Source organism: Hevea brasiliensis, chromosome 6 (genome assembly GCF_030052815.1).
Source record: "Hevea brasiliensis isolate MT/VB/25A 57/8 chromosome 6, ASM3005281v1, whole genome shotgun sequence".
Taxonomy (NCBI): Eukaryota; Viridiplantae; Streptophyta; class Magnoliopsida; order Malpighiales; family Euphorbiaceae; genus Hevea; species Hevea brasiliensis.
The window spans coordinates 26,335,355-26,352,510 of record NC_079498.1 but is presented as its reverse complement, the minus strand read 5'-3'; the positions used below and the strand labels follow the sequence as shown (position 1 = coordinate 26,352,510).

The 17,156-nt window shown below is 35.3% G+C and overlaps 1 protein-coding gene across 1 annotated transcript; it reads right to left on the bottom strand.

Moving 5' to 3' along the window:
• Positions 1-4,788: 4,788 nt before the first annotated feature.
• LOC110657622 (probable disease resistance RPP8-like protein 2) lies at positions 4,789-8,544 on the bottom strand. The gene is made up of 2 exons (XM_058148506.1): positions 5,214-8,544; positions 4,789-5,102 (listed from the first exon to the last, which is right to left on the bottom strand). Exon 1 carries the CDS (start codon positions 8,414-8,416, stop codon positions 5,240-5,242), a length of 3,177 nt encoding a protein of 1,058 aa, XP_058004489.1. The 5' UTR covers positions 8,417-8,544; the 3' UTR covers positions 4,789-5,102; positions 5,214-5,239.
• Between the last annotated feature and the right edge of the window lie 8,612 nt (positions 8,545-17,156).

The following is a 17,156-nucleotide window of genomic DNA, read 5'->3' as shown; positions in this document are numbered from 1 at the left end:
TTGACTCGATACAAGCTTGGAAAAAAACAAAGACACCCTAGGTCTTGCCAAAAATTCGGCTGAGTCACCTTTATACCTAGGACCTACCCAACCTGAAAAAGGGTTCAAAATGCACTTCTATATCCACAAGTCACACATCCATGACTCAATCACATCACATGGCCCCTCCTGGGCCCACCCAAACAGTCAACAATCACAATTTGAAAAATTATAATTTAGTCCCTACAATTACCCCTTTTGCAAAACTACCCAAATAAGCTCTAAAAATTCTAAAACTTTGCCCCACTGTCCTTAGCAATATTATAGAGCTAACGCAAAAGGAATTATATTTTTCTAACCTACCATGAATATTTTATAGATTTTTAATCGAAATCAAGCACTAGATAATTAAGAAAAATGAGGATTCGGGTTTACCTATGCCAATTCCGACCCTGGAGACGCGCCCGGGACGTCTGAAAATGGTGGTAGCCTATAACCTCGACCCGATTCGGAGACTTTTTCGATAACCTGTCTGCCCGGACCGAAATTGTAAACCCGAGCAACTATTGAATTTCTGTGAATTTAAGGTACCTACGCAAAGCCCACAACACGGGGGTTAGTATATAATTTTTACGAAATTTTCTAAGCTCATTTAATACTCAAAAAAATACTGTGAAGTCTCGTAGGACCTACCGAAAAATAGTGTCCGAAAAATTTAAAATGGGTATTACCGCGAAGCTCTCGACTAGTGGAGCACTCTGGTATTCTCATATTTTTGGTAGGGTTTACGGTTTTTGAGAAATCTAGTCCGAAAGTCAAAATGGGCTTAAACTTTCTGGAAAAAATTGGACAAACCGCTCGATAAATTTTGGTGTTCTTGGTGTCTATGGAAAGCTGTCGAGGTGTAGATGGTTTTGGCATAAGACCCGGTTCAATCAGTGGTCGGATCGGCCGAATTTTGGCCGAGAAGACGAAGCAGCGCGCTGTGCGCGTAAGCGCCTTTGGGCTCGTTTTTCCTGCGCTACAGGGGGCGGTCGGCGAGTGGGAAGGGCTGAGGTGGTGCACCGGCAAGCTGGGGTGGGTGGGGTGGCGAGAGGCGAAGGGAGGAGAGAGAAAACGAGAGAGGGAGGGAGGGTGTTGGGGGTGCGCGAAGGAGAAGAAGGAAAAAGAAAATAGACCAGTCTGATTAGACCGGTCTGATTCGGTCTTGTTCTATTCATCCGGTTCGATTCAAGATATCTGAAATTGAATTTTTACTCTGCCCTGAAAAAAAAAAATGAGGCCTAAAAATTTCAAAAAAATTCTAGAAAACTCAGAAAAATTCGTAGAGTCCAAATATATTTTTAGTTTTGTCACTTAGTCTTTAAATTAATGTTTAAAAATTATCAAAGTTTTATATTTTTAGAAAATCAAACCCGATTTCTAAAATCTGAAAAATTTCAAATAATTTCTCAAAATTCAAATAAAATAAATATTAATATCTACCCATAAAATAATTAATTTAAAAAATTAAGGATGTTATAATAAGTATAGTACTAATAGAACTTCTTATACATATGAAATTTTATTTTTAAAATAAAATTCTAATAGGATTAAAATTTAAATTTAGATATTTTATATATTGTAACAAAGTAAAAAATTTTAATAATTAATTAAAATTCAGCCTTTCTAACATTTTCAGTTTCAACCCAACTTGAATATTTATTTATTTTCTTTTGAAAACATAAAAATTATGATTTCTTTTTTTTAAAGTAAATTTATGATTTTTTAGTTAATTATTTTTTATAAAATTGATTTTCTAAAAAACTGCCGTGTGAATTTTTTTTAAAACATATGAATTTTTATTTTAATTAACTCTTTTTTATAAAATTTTATTTTTAATTAAGTAGGAGTTAAATACAAGTAGATTAAGAATTTAAAATTTATAATAACACTAAAAATAATTTAGATAATAGAAATTATATAATTATAAATTATAAATAATGTATCATAAAAGACATTTTGGGTAATGCCAATATTTCCCCTTGTAAACTTATATATTATATAAATAGATAGTTATACAATTATTTTTGAAAATTTTTGTTATGCTAAATAGAATGAAACTTGTGCTAAAAAATTTAGCCTTTTGGGTGATTAATTTTTCATAGTTAAGAAAATGGTGTGACAAAAAGAAAATATAATTGAATTTAGAAAGGTTAATTTTCTAACTTTTTCATGGAAAATATAAACAAAAGCAGAATTATAAGCTTACCTTTCTTACAATCATGAATCTTGAAATATAAAAAGTAAATGAAATTTTAAAAAGAATTAAAGTGCAACTCCAACACAACAAAGCCAACGGACGGTTCAATAAAATAGATCGCATGCGCAAAAAGTTAAAAAAGTGTGCGTATATATATAATTAAATAATAAAATTTTCTTTGTGACTTTTAATAATTTTAATTTCAGAAATAAATAAATAAATTTTAAACCAATTTAATTTAATAATTTTTTTATAAAATCAAACATTTATTAATATGTCAAAAACTTAAACTATTAATAAAAAAAAAATTGAATAGGATGATAGCTCACCGAATTATTCTTATTAGGGAGCAATAATATCCTAAAACTTATGAAAAATTTAAATTTATGACCACCTCGACTCTAATACTAATTATAGGATTAAGTGTTTATTATCGTGTTAAAAGTTTAAACTATTAATAAAGTTATAATTTCAATTCTTATAATATAACAATCCAAATACCACGAGTTGAAAGAATATGTACAAGACACTGAAGAATTGAGTTATCTCACTCAGTGTAAACATATTCCTTAAATATGAAAAATGTGTCTTTCGTAATATATTCCATATATATTTGTACATAAAAGCTAAATAATTAAATAAAATTAAATTAGAATTTTTAATAATTATAGAATTAAACTTGCGAAAAACGTGAACAAAGGACTTGTTCTATGCAAACAACATTTGTCGGTGAATTTAATTTAGTGATAAAAATATTTTCAATAATAAAAGAAAATTAATTGAATTGAGATCAACAATTTCTTTTTTGTTATATATGATATTGTAATTTTTTAATATTTTATGTAAAATTTCCAAACATATGACTAATTTTTATTATCAGTGAAATAAATTTTATAATATCAACAACTTGAGGCAAAATTTTCATGAAATAAATTAAAAAAGTAGAAAAAAAAAAAACAATGGCCAGGATTGTTCTTGCATATAAAAATAATTAGTGTGCTTTCTTTTTAGCTTTCTCTACCTTTTCCTACTCATCTTTAATTAACCAGAATTTAAGCAAAGCCAAAGCTTTAATTAATATATATGTACATATGCTTTTGGCTCTAAAGTACTTTTTAGTTAAAGAAAAGGTACTTACTATAAATCAAAAACAAATAAGAGGATGTTTGTCCTAATTTATAAGCTAGTTTGATTAATTTCTAAGTTCTGTATATAAGCTAACCTATTTATTTATAATAATTTTTAAATTTATAAGTTGAGCTTATAAATTGAAAAATATAAACTAGAAATTTAATTATAAATCTCATTTAATATCTTTTTATTTATTTTAATGATAAATATACTTATAAGTCATTTTTTATTAAATAAATTAACTGCTTATCAACCACTTATAAATACTTTAATAAAATATGTAACTTCTTAATATTTTAAATATTTATAAGCCCAAATTAGCTTATAAGCTGATTTTTATAAGTTAAATCAAACACCCTTTAAGTCTTAATTATAAATTAATTTAGATAATTATAGGAATTTTTTTCACTAATCAATTGTGTTAAATACTAAGTCCATGTCAATTACATATGAGATAAGATTTTAAATTCAAAAAATATTGTTTTAATAAAAAAAGAAATTTAAGTTTAACTAATAAAGAAGGATCTTATGAATTTTTAATGAATTTCTGTTTTGGTAGATGCTTAAAAAAATTTAATCAAAATCCTTTCCCAAATCTTTCCAACTTCCACAAGAAGTTGCAAGAGAAAGACCCAAAACAAAAGTGGGGGTCAATGAATTGGTATTATAATATGGTGAACATGTGATAGAAGTTGGCTTTATTCACTTGAAGTCTTCCTTTTCTTCATTGCTTTCACATAGTAAATTTCTTTAGAAAACGCTTCCATCCCCTCTATAATTGAGCCAGCCAGCACTCTAAAGGCAAAGAAAGGTACATACACTCATTAGAAAAATTAAATGGATAGAGGGAGACTCCATCAAAGTCTTTCTAACAATTGGATTCCAATGTCTTGCATTAATAAAGCAGTCAATGAAAAGATTGGAATTGAATTTGGAAATGGATTTGAGCTTAGTAAGGGGCAACTGGGCCAGCCAGCCTCCAAACACTCAATGATCAAAATGTGCACAGAGGATGAAGCCCAACCAGTAGTACTACCTTAGTTTGGACCTGTTTGTGTTGGCTCAGTATTTACAATCAGAAATGTTTGGCGGGCACTGCAGTTTGCAGCAGCAACCCAGATTCAAAGAAGTGTCCAGGCCATTTCTCACTGGACTATCCTCATCTACAAAATCACGCAGAGGCAATTTGTTGATGAACGCAGGGAGCATCTCAAGGCATGTTGATCTCAAGCCAAAATACATCAACCAAGTGAGATTACCGACTGCCTTATTGAAGCATAAATATTAATACTTTATTATTATTATACCTCAACTATTTAATTTGAGTTGAATAATGGAAATTATATACACATAATAGAGACTATATTTATAAAAAGGGAGAGAATCTTAATCTCATCTACCTTTGCTTTTAGCCAAAAACCTCTCTTTCATCCCCATTAGAGGCACAAACATCTTTATTTCTCTTAATTCAATCTCATTGCAAACCTAACTTTTCATTTTATAACGAAAATTACAAATATAACTGAGGTTGATGTTGATCTAAAGAAATGCTTGGAAAGCATCACAGAAGAAATTACATCACACTCAAATTCGTTCACGCAGATCTCTAAACAGAGAAAAGGAAAAGAAAAAGGCAGAAACAAGAACACAAGATTGGCAAATGATTAATTGCATATATTAGACAAAACAGCTTTCATCTTCATCATCATCTGATTTGATTAGGTCTGAATCATGACTTTGAGAATAAATCCTGAATGAAAAAGCAATATAACAATGGTAAAATTATTATTATCTTGATAATTAAGTAAATATTCTAATAAATTAAATGGTAGAGGATGTTAAATAAACAGTAGAAACGTACCCATGAATCTGTTGGACCTAGCATTATCAATCTTCCTTCCACACATGGCGTATATGAGCAATTTTATTCCATTCCCCACCAAGATTATCTTTAATCCTTGATGATACCATTGGCAATTTTGTTAATTTCAATTCGCGAAGGGTCCTAACATGCTGGAGTCCATCAGGAAGCATCTTTAAATTTCCGCAGGATCTGATTTCCAAGTCCTTCAGGCTAGTCAGTGCTCCTTCCTCCACATTCCACTCCTCCAGGAGCTCTAGCTCCCAGAATTTGAGGACTTCAAGCTTTGGAAATCCTCCAAAACTGCAAAGCATATTCTTTCCTGTGAAAGATCTGGACAACAGCCTAACGATTCTAAGGTTGGGTAGCTTGGCCAACGTTTGCATTGGGTCCTCTACCAGTCCAGATGCTGACAAGGTGAGGTCAATTAGGCTCCTTGGTAACGCAGATACCAGGTGCTGATTCTTCAGCTTTCCAACCAAATATATATTGGAAAGATCCACATGCTCTACCAAAGACTGCAAGTGCAGATCCCAGGGCTGGCCTGATTCATCAAATGATTTCAATCTTAAGGATTGAAGGTCTTTTAGTTTTACAATCCAGTTTGCGACATCAACCAGTTGTGAGGACATTGCTGCATTTTGAGACGGCACTGATATCTTGCATTTCAGTCCCAATTTTTTAATGTTCAATGAAGTGTCCAGGCCATTTCTCACTGGACTATTCTCATCTACAAATGCACCCCAGAGTGTTTGAAGATCCACCAGAGAGCTTTCTTCTTGTCGAGGCACAAATGTGTTGCGGAAACTCTCATCCAGAAACAAATGCCTTAGCTTTTGCATCTTCCATATTGAACAGGGAAGAGTGTTGATGCAAGTGCGCTTCAAATCCAGTGTTTGAAGGTTTAGCAATTTGTTAATGAACACAGGAAGCATCTCCAGGTACGTTGATCTCAACCCAAGATACCTCAACCGAGTGAGTTGACCTACTGCCTTGGGCAGTTTTGGCCTGTATACATTTTCCAGATCCAACACCCAGAGGAAACGGAAGCAATTGCTTGAGATGGATCTATCAAGAAAGTTCCCTATATCTTCTCCAGGCCTGCTTCCTTCACGAGTATCAAAGGATAAAAAGGAGACCACATCTCTGTAGCGAGAGTATGAGGAAGCATTGTTGTGACAATGAATATCATCAAAGATGGCATCATTCTGCTGAAGATGGTCAGCGAGACGGCGTATTACACCAATGTTGGTATTGGAAATGTCAGAGTGACCTTGAAGAAAATTAGCTTCCTTTGCTTTTGAGAACCAGTGTACTTGCAAAGCTTCTGGTAGGCAACATGTCTTAACCCTCCCATTGAGTTTCTTTTCTGTCACCTGAACCATATTATAATTCATTAACTCTCTCAAGCATGCCTCTGCAACATGTTCAGGGGATTTTTCATTACTCTGTTGACACCCCAAACCCTCAGCAACCCACAAGGCAATCAACCTTCTCGCAGGGATTTTACGCCCTACTGGAAATAATCCAAAATAAAAGAGACATCTTCTCAAATACAAAGGCAAATACTTGTTAATTTCATCTAGGATTTCTAACCAGGGTTCTTGATCTTGATTTAGGCGGTCAAGTACCCTTGACCACTCCTCTAGAGTTGCATCTCTTTGCGACAGTAGTTCTCTTAGTTTCAAGATTACCTTTGGCAGCCCCCCACATGTTCTTATGATATGTCCTTTCAAATTCTGCATCTCTGGGAGGATGTTTACCTTCAAAGTGTGCGTGAACAATGCCCAGCTCTCATCATGGCTTCGGAGATGCAGTCTGTAAATGAAGCTAGTTTCAGTATCTGGTGGAGCTTGCCTGAAATTGCGAATTGTGAAAAGTATTCTTGCTCCATTTGGAATGTCATTGAAGACTCTTCCCATGTTTGTCCAGAATTCTCTTGGAAGGCACAATTCGGTTAAACACAAGTCATCAACAACTATGAGATACTTCTTATCCAAGAAGAAAGCATTAACTAGCTGCCTCACCGTATATGCAAATTTTTCATGCCAAAAAGGATAACTTACTAAAGTTGAATCTTTAACACTGAAAATCTGTTCGATGATATTAAACTCGGTTGCTCTAGACACCCAAATACGATTAGGGAAATGGTCTGCAATAGTCTGGCTATCGTAGATTAGCTTTGCAAGGTTTGTCTTTCCAATGCCTCCGACACCCACAATTGAAATAGTGATGCAGCGGGGGTCATCTTTCAGCAGCTGTGCCATAACTGCATCTACATCCTCATCAAAGCTAACCATATCAAGTTGATCAGCATCACGAGGAAGTGGTTTTCCCTGTTGATATAAACTTTGGTCATTGTTACTCCCTGAGATAGATCTTGGAATGGCTTCATCTCTTCTACCAGAAATATCACGGATCTTACGATTAATCGAGGCCATCTGAAGGAAAAGCTTACGCTGGGAAATGAAATTCAGGGGAGCCCAGACCAAGTTTTCGAAAGGTCCTCTCCTCCCGTTCTTCATCCGTTGCAAGAAAAGCCCAACAACATTCTCAGCTGAGCGACAAACATCGCAAAGTTCCTCCATCCACGCCATTCCTACTTCACTTAATTGTTTTGATTGTTCAATATCTTTTAGAAAATCATCCAAAGACCTGAATTCGTCTCTTAACCTCCTGGCTTGCCTTCGCACAGTAGGACGAAGCTCATTCCGAGTGGCTAAGGCCTCAAACAAACCTATAACAGGCGAAATTACAGAGTAGCCAATACCCACATCGTATACGCCAAAAGATTTGTGCCAGTAACCAGCTTCCTGCAACCACCTCGTATATACCACGGAAATTTTAATCTTGATCTGTTCCAGTCTCTCACGAAATCTATAATGATCTAGCAAATCGACAAGAGCCAGAAAATAAAAGAAATACATTGGCAGATGAACGAAAGCCGAAACATACCGAATGCAAACATCTCTATTGCTTCTCCGGGCTGATTTAATAATTAACTCATCAATCACATCTTCAAGATCGTAAATAGTTTTTCTTAATAGCTTCTTTTGGCACACATTGCAAGAATCATCAGCATATCTTCTCAATAGAGTTTCGATGCATTGAATTTGATCTTCTACTCCAAGCAATGAATCTGACTCTTGGATAAGAAGATTTGAAATTTTTCCCAACACAGACAACACGATTTGTCTCATCATTTTCTTTTGCTTCCTTGCTTCTTCTGGTTCTTTAATGCTTATGTTTGATCAGAAATAAAATAGATAACTTCTTCTTTATTAATAAGGAGCTTTCAGGTCTACTGGGTGGACTTGCTTTACTAGAAGTCTCCTTGTCCTGTGGCCAATTTTTTCTAAGTTGCTGCACGGATTTATCCAAAATATATGATTTTTTTTAATGATAATTTAAAATAAAAGGTTTTTTTACTAATAAAATAAGAGAAAATTATTATGTAGTCCCTATATTCTAACCGATATAATATGAATAAAAATTCGATGAATAGGGTTCGGGTCTGGGTCTTGAAATCTGAACCAAGATTAGATATTAGGTGTTTGGGCAGATCACGAGGCATTCGGTTAAGACACCAATCGTTCGGACAAATAACGAAGTATTCGGATGAGGCAAGAAATATGAGGCAATATATGATCGGGTATGAAAGGAGTAATAGGATAAAAGAGAGTAGGACATGTTAGTTGACACCTCCGTAAAAAGTGAAATAACTTGGTATAAAATATCAATTAATCCGGAAAAAGCAATATTTTTTATTCTATAAATAGGGACCACAATAATATTGAAGGTATGCAATTTTTTTCTTTTTTTTTATTGGTATTTGCTCTCTCCTGGCATTTACTGACTTGAGCGTCAGAGTGGCCTAGCTCAAGCCACCGACCTCATCCTTTCTCTTTAGCTTCAGGCAACGTCCGATTAGGTTTCGGCCCAAGAGTCCTAGACAATATCAATGGTGTCGTCTATGGAAAATAACGCTATTTGTCTTTGGCTAACTTCTCATCTTTAATCATTTTTATTTTTGTTGCTTGTTTTCTTGGGTTTCATTATTTTTGTTAACTAATTTTGTCGATTTCTAATGGCTGAGACAGACATGCATTCTAGAAGAGCAGGCTCAGAAGCCATTCTTGACAATGTGGGGACTTGGACTTGGGTTGGAGAACCTCCATTAATGGTCCATAATCTGGAATTTCTAGAAGGGAGAAACATAGACTCCTTCTAAGATCCATGTTCTTGAAAATTAAAGAGATGGAGGCAACGTTAGAACTCTTAAGAAAAGAATATGAGCAATCTAATAGAGAAGGTGCACCAACAACTCCAGCACCACCACTTCCTCCTCCACCTCCACTAATAGCGCTTCTTGGGGAACATCTTTAGGAGGATAGATTTGGAGGCAATAAGGTCAAGTCAAAATGGGAATACTCTAGGGAGGAGGAATTTGATAGTGAGAATACTGCATTAAGTCAAAAGATTGCCCAACAATCAAAAGGTACCAAAAGCATCCCAATGATGATAATTTTGGCATGAGTGATGGATCTCCTCTTTGTGAGGTGATACTAGCTGAAATTTTTCCACCAAAATTTAAATTGCCAATTTTAGATAAATATAATGGCATCACTGATCCTAAAAGTCAACTTACAAATTTTCGTACCACTATGCTATTATATAACTTTAACAGTTATATTTTGTGCAAGGTCTTTCCGACCACCTTAATAGGACTTACCCAAAAATGGTATCAACGACTCTCGGTGGGATCAGTTGAAAGCTTTGATTAATTGACAAGTTCATTCCAGGACAAATTTGTTAGTAATATTCTACCAAGAAAGCTATCTTTTGACCTCATGAAAGTTTGGTAAATGGAGGGGGAATCCCTTCGAGATTATATCTCCAGATTTAACACTAAGGCTATCCAAATAGAGAGACTCAATCATGAAATAGAGTGTGAGCCAAATAAAAAAAGGGCCAGGAATGTGAAATTTGTTGATTCCTTGATTAAAAATACAGAATGAGATTATCAACAGATAATGGAATGAGCTTAAAAATATATCAGGCTCAATAATGAGTGAACAACCCTAAGAGACGGGAGGCGATCTCCACAAAATAATGACAAAAGGTATGAGAAGAGGAGCTACGGTGGTGATAGGTGATCTAATAATTGGGATCGTGATTATGAATGGGGAAAGGAGCACTATCGCACTTACACACCTCTCAATGAGTCTAGGGTAAGGATATTCATATGGATCTAAAAAATAAGTCAGGATATTAAGTGGCCATGCAAGCTCAAGCCTGAGAGTGCTAGAAGAAGAGATTGGCCTAAGTATTGTCACTTCCATGATGATCATGGTCATACCATTGACGACTGCAGGCAACTTAAGGATGAGATTGAGTGGTTAGTTAGAGATGGCAGCTTGAAAGAATTTGCCAGAGATGATCATTCACGAAGTAGGCGAGATGAGGGTTCAGTAAATAAGGAGTCGAACAAAGCTACTGAGGAAGAACCGATGGGCATTATTAATGTCATTGCAGGAGGACCAAATGATTGTATGTATCCCATAAAAAGATCTATCGACAAAAATGAAAGATTAAAAGTCCTTTTAGTGGAAAAAGAAACTTCATGTTCAGATCCAATCACTTTCAACACAGAAGACTAGGAGCACATAAAACATCCCCATTTTGACCCTTTGGTGGTAAATATTTTGTTGAACAGGTAGATACTAGAATTTCGGTGAATCTGATCACTCTTGAGGTATATGAAAAGCTTGGATTGCAGAAGAAGGATCTCTTAAAGGTAGCTTATCCTTTGGTTGGATTGGGAGATAAAATAGTCCTAATGGTAAGAACAATTAACCTTACTGTGGGGTTAGGTGATGGTTCCTTCCGAAGGAACATTTATGCTGATTTTGTAGTTGTTGACACTCCTTTGTCCTATAATGTAATATTGAAAAGGCCTATTTTATATAGTAATTAGATTTTGATTAACATGGATTGTCTTTGCATGAAGTTGCCTACAATAGTGGGAGTTGTTGTAGTTCAGGGAAGTCAGCAGTTAGCTGCAATCTGCCAAAGTGGCTACCAGGACTAATTTCCCTATTGATCTCTTAAAAAAGCTGGAGTCCCATATCTCATTAGAGCTAGTTGATAAAGTTAAGGATGTATAGTTTCCCAGGAAAGTGCATCAATCTCAGCACCATTCTTAAGGGACCAAATAGGGAGGCAGTCATTAAAATCTTAAGAAAGCATGTTGACACTTTTGCTTGAAGTCTAGAGCAAGTAAGAGGAGTCAATCCCTCTGTGATGATGCATAGTTTGAACGTGAATCTTACCTTCAAGCTGGTTTGGCAAAAAAAAAATTGATGGATCGCCACAGATAGGCAGCAAGTGGTCAGAGATGAGGTAAATAAGTTGTTAAAAGCTAGATTGATTAGGGAAGTTAAGTATCCCACTTGGGTAGCTAATGTGGTATTGGTTAGGAACTCTAACGGCAAGTGGCGAATGTGTATTGATTTTATCGACCTCAACTGAGCTTGTCCCAAGGACCATTATCCTTTGCCCACAATAGATCGGTTAGTAGATTCAATTACAGGACATGCTGTATGCTCCTTTATCGACGTTATTTTAGGATATCACCAAATTAAGATGGACCTCAATGATGAGAAAAAGACTGCTTTTATTACAGACTCAGGGGTGTGTTGCTATAAGGTTATGCCATTCGGATTAAAAAATATAGGAGTCACCTACCAGCGTTTGGTGAACAAAATGCTTGAGGGATTGATTGGAAAGACAGTGGAAGTGTATGTAGATGATATGATTATTAAGAATAAAAGGACGGAGGACCATGCAAGGGACATCGCAGAAGCTTTTAACAAATTGGACAAAGTAGGAATGAAGTTAAATCCATATAAGTGTACATTCGGAGTTAAGATAGGGAAGCTCTTGGGCTATATGGTATTAGAAAGAGGGATTTAAGCTAATCCAGAGAAGATTAAAGCAATCATGGACATGAAACCACCTCGAAGCATTAAGGAAATTCAGAAGTTGAATGGTCATGTAACAACATTGGGTCATTTTATGTCTTGTTTAGCTAAAAAATGTTTGCCTTTTTATCAAGTTTTGAAAGAAAGGATGCATTTCAATTGGGGTGATGATTGTCAAGTAGCTTTCGATGAGTTAAAAGATTTTCTCACTAACCCACCTCTTCTTGACTTGCCTAAGCCAGGCAAAGTCCTATTTTTGTATCTTGCAGTTACTCAAGAAATGATTAGTTTGGTTTTGTTTCGAGAAAAAAGGTGGTGAGCAAAGGCCAATCTACTACACCAGTCAAATCTACTACACCAGTCAAGTGTTGAAGGCGGCTGAGCTCAACTATCCAGCACTAGAAAAGCTCGCTTTTACAGTACTATCAGTAATAATATAGTTAAGACCATACTTTGAGTCACACACCATTGAAGTCTAAACTAATTATCCTTTGTGGAAGATATTGTGCCTAGAGTAGGTGATATTGGGTGCATAAAACATCAGATATGTCCCTAAACAACACTCAAAGCTTAGGCACTAGTTGATTTTGTTGTAGAAATGATGCCATTAGAATGGGAAGAAAAGGAATTAAGGGAAGAATGGAAGGTTTGGATCAATGGAGCTGTTGGATCAGTAAGAGCTAAGATTGGAATTGTGTTGTAAAGGCCTTATCACATCAAGCTCCATTATGCAGCTCGGTTAGCTTTCAGGCCACCAATAATATGGCAGAATATGAGGCATCCCGATGGCACTTCAGATTATGAAGGAGGTAAGAATCCTAAATGTTATTATCTCTTATGACTCACAATTAGTTGTTAATCAATGTCAGGGTAATTTCCAAGTCAAGGACTCAAACTCGGCAAAGTATGAGGCGAGAATTCAAAGTTATATGCAGGAGATCTGATCTAATTTCAGAGAGGTGACCATCCTATAAATTCTAAGATCAGAAAATAATGAAGCTGATGCATTGGCCAAGTTAGCAGCCTCAAGTGAGTAGCACTAAACCCAGCCTATACCCTTGGAAGAGATTACTATCCTAACCCTTGTTCAAGAGGAGGCATTGCCAATTGATATTGGTACCACTTAAATGACCCTAATTTTTTGTTATCTAGATAATGGGGTATGACTCGATGATCCTCTTGAAGTAAGAAAGATAGTGTAGAAGTCTTCTGGTTACATTATATTGGACGGATGGCTTTATAAAAGGTTCTTTTTGCGGCCTTGATTAAAATGTATTACTTCTGAGGAGGGAATGGTGATTTTGTTTAACATTCATGAAGGATGGTGTAGTTATGAAGATGCTTGAACCATCGCTTAAAAAGCTCTTCGTTAGGGATATTTTTAACCTTCAGCAGTAGATGATGCCAAGGAATTCGTTCAAAAATGCAAAAAATGTCAAGAGCATAACTTTATCCCTTGAGCTCCGACAAAAAATTTATCGGCTATTAGGAGTCCATGGCCATTTTATCAGTGGTAAGGTCCATTTCCTAAGGCTTCAAGATCCAGAAAGTATGTTATTGTGGCCATTGATCATTTTTCTAAGCGAGCTGAGGCAGAAGCTTCACAAGTGATCATTGCTGATAAGGCGATCACCTTTGTAAGACACAACATTTTTAACAAATTCATGTTCCCAAAGTAATTATTATTGATAATGGCACTCAGTTTAGAACTTCTAAGTTCAGATCTTTCTGCTCAGAATGGGGCATTGATCTCCAGTTCACTTTCACTTATCATCCTTAAACCAATGGAATGACAAAACTCACTAATTGCACCATTTTGAATGGCTTGAAGCGCAGACTGGACAAAGCTAAAGGAAAGTGGCCGGATGAGTTGCCATATTTTTTTGTAGGCATACTGAACTACTCCCAAATCAGCAACTGGGGAGACATCATTCTCTTTAACATGTGGCTCAGAAACTATTATTCCTGTATAAATTATCATGCTTAGTGCTTGGACTAAAAATCCTAAGATTGTTGCAAATGAAGATGATCTCTAGTTTAATATTAACCAAGCTAAAGTCTTGTGGGAACGTATTTATGTTCGAATGGCAGAGCACAGACAGAGGATAGTTCGAATATATAACCAAAATGTGAGGCACCAATCTTTCATAGTTCGTGATCTAGTCATGAAAAGAGTTGATGTCTCAGGAGGAGTAGTCAGGTTGGCAAGCTCAACAGTAATTGGGAAGGTCCCTATGTCATATCTAAAGTCATTTGCCTGGCCTTTTATAAGATTGTCTACCGAGTGGTGGCAATCTACCACGAGCATGGAATATTTGTAATTTGCTCAAATTTTATCAATAAAGACTTTTGCCTATTTGATATGACTAAACAATAATGCAACCACAAATAAGGTGATCTCTTGCCCATAAATGCCCTAACGTGGCACTTAGGTGATCTCTCACCCATAAATGCACAAGCATAGCACTAAAGTGATCTCTCACCCATAAATGCCCTAATGTGGCACTAACTCGATCGCTTGCCCAATTAATATCTTTAAGAGGTATTTAGGTGGCTACAAAGGAGATCTCTCGCCCCCATAATATTTTTAAGAGACATTTGGGCAATATCTCATTTAAACCTTAAGGGGCACTAAATGTTAGCATTATTTTGGCCGATTACAAGTCTTAGACGGTGATGGTAAAATGGTCTTATAGGGTGAAGTAATTGTTAGTTTGACTACATTATAAAGGCGATCTATTTGCTCTAACATAATAGAATGGCCTTCATAAGTTAAAGTGATTTTTGTTCAGGAATTTTTTAAGTGCTTATTTTAGTTCAGGGAATTTTAGACCTAGCAAATAAGATAAGAAATAATAGAGTTCGAAAAATAATGGAAATACTTCATTGATTTAAAACAAGTTACAAAAGGAAATAGATCCACAGATACTTCAATACAATTTCTGTAACATCCTCACTTTAGCTAGTCCGTACATTCTACTGTTCCGGTGACCAGTGTCGGTCCGGACAGCTAGAACGTCCGGAAAAATATTTAAACTAAAGTGAGGAACCATAATTAACTCAAATATTAATAAGAAAAATTTAGAAAAAATTTTAAAAATAAAATACAACCAAGTTAAATGAGCCGGTGCCCTAGCGATGGGTAACCTAGTGAGAAGTTACGATTCTCACAACTAGGAGCCCTAGACTCGGGGAAAAAATTATAAAATAATTTTTGGGACTCCAGAGAAGGGTCATTGAGGTTCTTATAGCATTAGAATGCCAAGGAAATGCTTAGAAAAATTTTTCAATCGGTACAGATAATTTTGGCTCGTTAAGCCAAACGGAGGGCATTTTGGTCATTTCATCTTCAGAGATGATTTTTGGCCAACTTGTCCAGTTAAATAAATAATTTATATAATATAAAATATGAATAAATATTGTTAAAAATTTAATTGCAATTAAATAGACAAGAAAAGGAGAGAAAATGAAAGAAAATGGCATTATGACATCATAATGATGTCATTAAGATTCTCCCAACCAACCCAGTGTTGACACATGGCATAACTTTATTTAAAAGAGACAAATGCGCTGAAAAATGAAAGAAAAATCAGAACTCTCATTCCTATCTTCTTCCTTGCCGTGACCTATCCACCATAACCACCATTAGCAAGCTTTTTCAAAGCTTGATATCACTAACTTCTACCCAGCAAAACCCTAACCTAGCAACAAAAAAAGTATTCTTACATCTTGGTGATTCTTTTGAGAGCAAAAAGAAAAGGAAAACAAGAACTCTAGCAAGTGGGAAATCTCACTCCATAGAGGTTAGTGACCTAACCTTAGTTTTCACCTTAAATTCATGTTAAGGACTTTGAATGAGTGTAAATTACAAAGAAAATTTGTTGAATAACATTTGTATACCAAACCCTAATTTCGGCAGCCTTGCTTGGGGTATGCTTGTGATGAGTTTTATGGAGTTAACATGCTAGTATGGCTGCCCTTAATATGTATCTTGTAAGTGGAGTGATGAAATGCCATGATAATGCATAGTTTGTGATATTTGAGTTAGGGTTTGGGCTGAAAAATGAAACTTTGAATATGTGATAATGAAAGTAGGTTTTAATGGTCAATTAGTGATCATTTAATTCTGTTTAAATAAAAAATGAAGTGAATAGTATAGTGGGATTGGAGTTTGGTGTGGCTGCCCTTGGTGACCTGCAGGGCTGGGCATGAGTTCAGCAGGTTTGGGCAGCAATAACTTGAATTGTAGAGGTTCAATTGGTACAAAGCCAATTGAACATGAAACTAGACACATAATGGCACAACTTTGGTGAAGAAGCCATGCCCAGAAAACCAAACCAAGTAGACCAAAAGTTTGCCCTAATCCGGGTGACCTGCATTCTGCTTGGGCAAAATAACCAAATGAACAGTATTTGGTCATTTGGCCATAACTCAGTGTAGAAAGGTCCAATTGACCTGAAATTTTACCATCAACAAGATGAGATATAGACCAACAACTTTCATGAAGAAACCTAACCCAAATTATGACCAGAACATATTCAAAAAGTGAGTTACAGTCACTATTCCTAACACTATAGATTTGGTCAGTCCAGAATTTCTGGAAAAATTTTAGTTGTGGTTTTTGGGTCATCACTTGAGCTACAAAACTCCAAATGGAGTGATTCAAAAAAGGAAATTCAACTAGACAAAATAAGGAACAACTTTCATGTTGATCATTTTGCCAAATTCCTATTTTAAAAATGACCAATGGAACAGTAAAAACAAAGCATAAAAACTGAAAATTCTGCCCAATTAACATTAAGCTTAGAAATGGTATTGGCAACCAATACCAACAAATTTTGAATGCAAAATGTGGTATGTTGGGAGTATTAAAACCAATGTACCTATTTTCTATGCAAAAGTCAACATTTTAGTTGACTAATGAAATGAATAGTAACATTCAAACTTGAAATTCAAAAAT